The sequence below is a fragment of the Condylostylus longicornis genome, unplaced genomic scaffold (genome assembly GCF_029603195.1).
Source record: "Condylostylus longicornis isolate FDR11 unplaced genomic scaffold, ASM2960319v2 ptg000038l, whole genome shotgun sequence".
In the NCBI taxonomy this organism is placed as follows: Eukaryota; Metazoa; Arthropoda; class Insecta; order Diptera; family Dolichopodidae; genus Condylostylus; species Condylostylus longicornis.
The window spans coordinates 10,265,281-10,268,682 of NW_026578007.1; the positions used below are offsets into that span (position 1 = coordinate 10,265,281).

Below are 3,402 nucleotides of genomic sequence, written 5' to 3' on the forward strand. Positions count from 1 at the left end.
TATGTGAATTGAGAGTAACCAGATCCATTTGACATTAGAATAATAAAACAATCAATATATATCTACCGTTGCCAAAGTCGAAAATACCAATACGTTGCGTAGGCGCGTAGCTCATTTGGCTGATTTGATTTAACATGCACGGATATAAAAAAAATTTTACGCAAGCACTTCCCGCTACGCATCTATCTAGTCACATGCCTTACTACTTGTTTGATGTTAATGATAACCCCAAATTACTACGCCAAAGCTCTCCATATTACCTTTTTTAAGACAAAAAGCTACTGAAAAAAAAATTTGATATTAACAACACTGGGCAATTGAACACTTTTATTAATTTTTTTTTGTTTTTTTTTTGTGGTTTCGTTTGTTTCGAATGTAGAATTATTTTTTATTTCCAACAGATTGGAAATGGCAAAAATATTTTATTAATTTTCTATATTAATCAGTAACATGACGAATGTGGTAGTCGCATAAATTAAATTTCTATTTCCGAATTATTATTCGTCATTATTAGTAGGTTTGAGTTAAAAGGAATGAGATTAGATAAATTCTTTTGTTATTTTATATTTTTGTTAATTAAAATTGACATATTAAATGCACAGTCATGTAATGTTCATAGTTTTAAATTTATTGAAAACAAGGTATTTTGTGAAGCTGACAATGATGTTTCAACATCATGTTTAGGAAAACCATTTCCAGTGAAGAGAGCATACGTTAGATGTTCAAATAAATATCATAATTATAAAAATATTCCATTATTGACTATTGATTGCCAAGATAATGGTGAATGGAGTGATAAAATTTTTAGATGTAGACCAGAATGTGATGATAGCAATATATCATTTAATTTAATTAATCATCCTGATACAGAATATCCTCCATGGTATGCTGAAGTAATTGAATTTTATCCGAATTCAACTATAAAAAATTTTTATCCTGGAGTAATTTTAGCAGAAAGGCAAATTTTGACAAAAAGAGAATACTTTGATCCTAGCCTTCCTGAATTTTCTGCAGTTAACCTTGAAATACGAATTCCAAGATTAAAGTATAAAAAACCTAAAAAATATGTTCCAATTTTTAAAACTTATTTTAATAATAAAGATCTTTTTGTTACGATTCCGGGGCTAACCACAGAAGAAATTGCTAATACAACTACTGTTATTTATATAGATCAGAAGGAATATATTCAATTTGATGATGTTACATTACCTGCTTGTGATAGAATATATTCAGAAGAAGATAAAGGAACTTTAAAACTGTTACAGTTTGGAAAACGTTGGTACTTGATTGAATTCTAAATACTTTTAAATTCAGATTTTAACACAGAATATTTATTTTATTTGCAGGATTTCAGATTTATTACCAATTTATGAAGTTCATTGCTATGTACCCCAAGTAAATAAAACTGAAATGGAAGTAGCGTGTTTTAGATTTAATAATGAACAAAGTGAATGTGGAGTTGTAGCATATCGTGCATTAGTACGATGTCAAATTGGTTATCAACAGAACACTAATAATAATAAAGATTTTATAACAACTTGTACATTGTTGGATAATTGGGTTCCTAAATTAGAAGAGAATGATGGTTGTACTTTAGTATGTGGAGAAGTAGACAGAAAATATCGACCAAGACAAACTGAATTAATATTTGGTGGTTCTGAAACCCATAATGGATTTGCTCCGTGGCATGTTGCTATTTATTTAAATAACACGAAGAAACAAACTATTCAACAAATATGTGGTGGCAATATAATTCATTCGAATATAATTTTGTCAGCTGCTCATTGTTTTTATAATCGTGGCACCGATAAAATTAATAATGCTTCAAGTTATATAATTGGTGCTGGTAAATTTTATCGTCGATACGAAACATTAGAAGAATCTGAGCAATACTCAAGCGTCTACGCCATTCATATTCCTGAAAAGTAAGTTCAAATTAAAATTGTTAGTAAGCGGAATTATTTTTTTTTCTAAAGTAAACAATTGGATAGACAATTTGAACAGAAACAACTTGGACAAAGAAAATATCATAAAGCATACAGCTAAAAGTTAGATTTTGTTGTAGTGCACTTGTTCCTTTTGATAGTACCCAACACTCCAAATGTATCAAACTCTAAGTGTATAATATGCATTATGTTATGTAAAAGAGAATTGTAGAGGAATGCGTTAAACTATATAAACAATATTAACCATCTACAAATTTGTTACCAATATTACGGAAGTGGATTGGATTGCTATATACTATTAAAAGGAACGAGCCCAATATAAACAGAATCTATATTCGTTAATATAACTTAAGCAGGTTTTTAATATTTGCGTTGTTTATTTCATAATTTTAATTAAGTTTTTTAATTCTTAAATTTAATTTTAGTTTTGAATCCTTTCCAATACGAAATGATATAGCAGTTTTAATACTTGATAAACATATGAACTATACGGCAAATATTAAACCAGTTTGTATTGACTTTAGTTCACATACAATTCCTGGTGATTTGGAAGGTTCTATTGTTGGATGGGGTGCACGATCAGCTACTGACGAGGAAAGTAATGAATTATTAACAACTAATTTAACAACTTTAACTAATATTAGATGTAAACAAGTAGTTGGTCCAACTGATAAATCTGAAGTTACAAATGAGAAATTCTGCGCTATAAATGAGAATGGTTCAGCAGCTTGTAGAGGAGATAGTGGTGGTGGATATGTTATAAAAAAGAGTATTGATGGTAAAGATCGATACTTTTTACTTGGTGTCGTCAGTATCGGTCTTAATAGTAAAAATTTTTGCTCAAATGGTTTTACGACAGTTTTTACAAATATTTTAATTTATGAAGACTTTATCAAAAAAAGTATTGCGATTGGCAGAAATCGTAACACATATGAACGTTACGAAAACCTAAAAGAAAGATCGAAGAATTCGAATACCTCAACTGTTCTATAATAACATCCTTTATACTACTAAAACCATGCGGAACTGGCATTCCCATAAAAAAATTATAGTAAATCTGGTAGAATCATGGAAATTTATTTGTAACATTAAAAAATAGTCTCAGTGAAGAGCAGTCTTAATGCTTTCCGTTGTGTAATCAGACGACGTACAACTGCACTATCAAGTCATAAAATTTTATTTAATGTTTAAGTAAAAATAGTATTCTAAATAAATATTTTTTCTTTGTATAAAATTAAGGATTAAATTGCAGGACAAAAGATATGTAATATTTTTATTTTTCAAAGGACTAGATTAAGAAAGAAGGTTGTGTATAAATTTAAAAAATATATTAAAGATTATAAAAAAAGAATTGAAGAAATTTAAAGCGGCCATCTGCAGTATTCTTTTTTTTCATTTTTATTTAAAAATAATCAAAAATTTATACAATTGCTTTTATTCTCAAATTCAACATGTG

General features: G+C 28.4%; 1 protein-coding gene across 1 annotated transcript; it reads left to right on the forward strand.

The window, feature by feature from the left end:
- Positions 1-481: 481 nt before the first annotated feature.
- LOC129609285 (mannan-binding lectin serine protease 1-like) lies at positions 482-3,192 on the forward strand. The gene is made up of 3 exons (XM_055521218.1): positions 482-1,279; positions 1,347-1,925; positions 2,372-3,192. Exons 1-3 carry the CDS (start codon positions 534-536, stop codon positions 2,937-2,939), a joined length of 1,893 nt encoding a protein of 630 aa, XP_055377193.1. The 5' UTR covers positions 482-533; the 3' UTR covers positions 2,940-3,192.
- Positions 3,193-3,402: the final 210 nt, after the last annotated feature.

Excerpts from the sequence above, each read along its gene's own strand:
- LOC129609285 (XM_055521218.1), top strand. The coding sequence starts at position 534 with ATGAGATTAGATAAATTCTTTTGTTATTTTATATTTTTGTTAATTAAA. Across the intron at positions 1,280-1,346 it reads TTACAGTTTGGAAAACGTTG|GATTTCAGATTTATTACCAA; the intron begins GTACTTGATTGA and ends TTTTATTTGCAG. Across the intron at positions 1,926-2,371 it reads GCCATTCATATTCCTGAAAA|TTTTGAATCCTTTCCAATAC; the intron begins GTAAGTTCAAAT and ends ATTTAATTTTAG.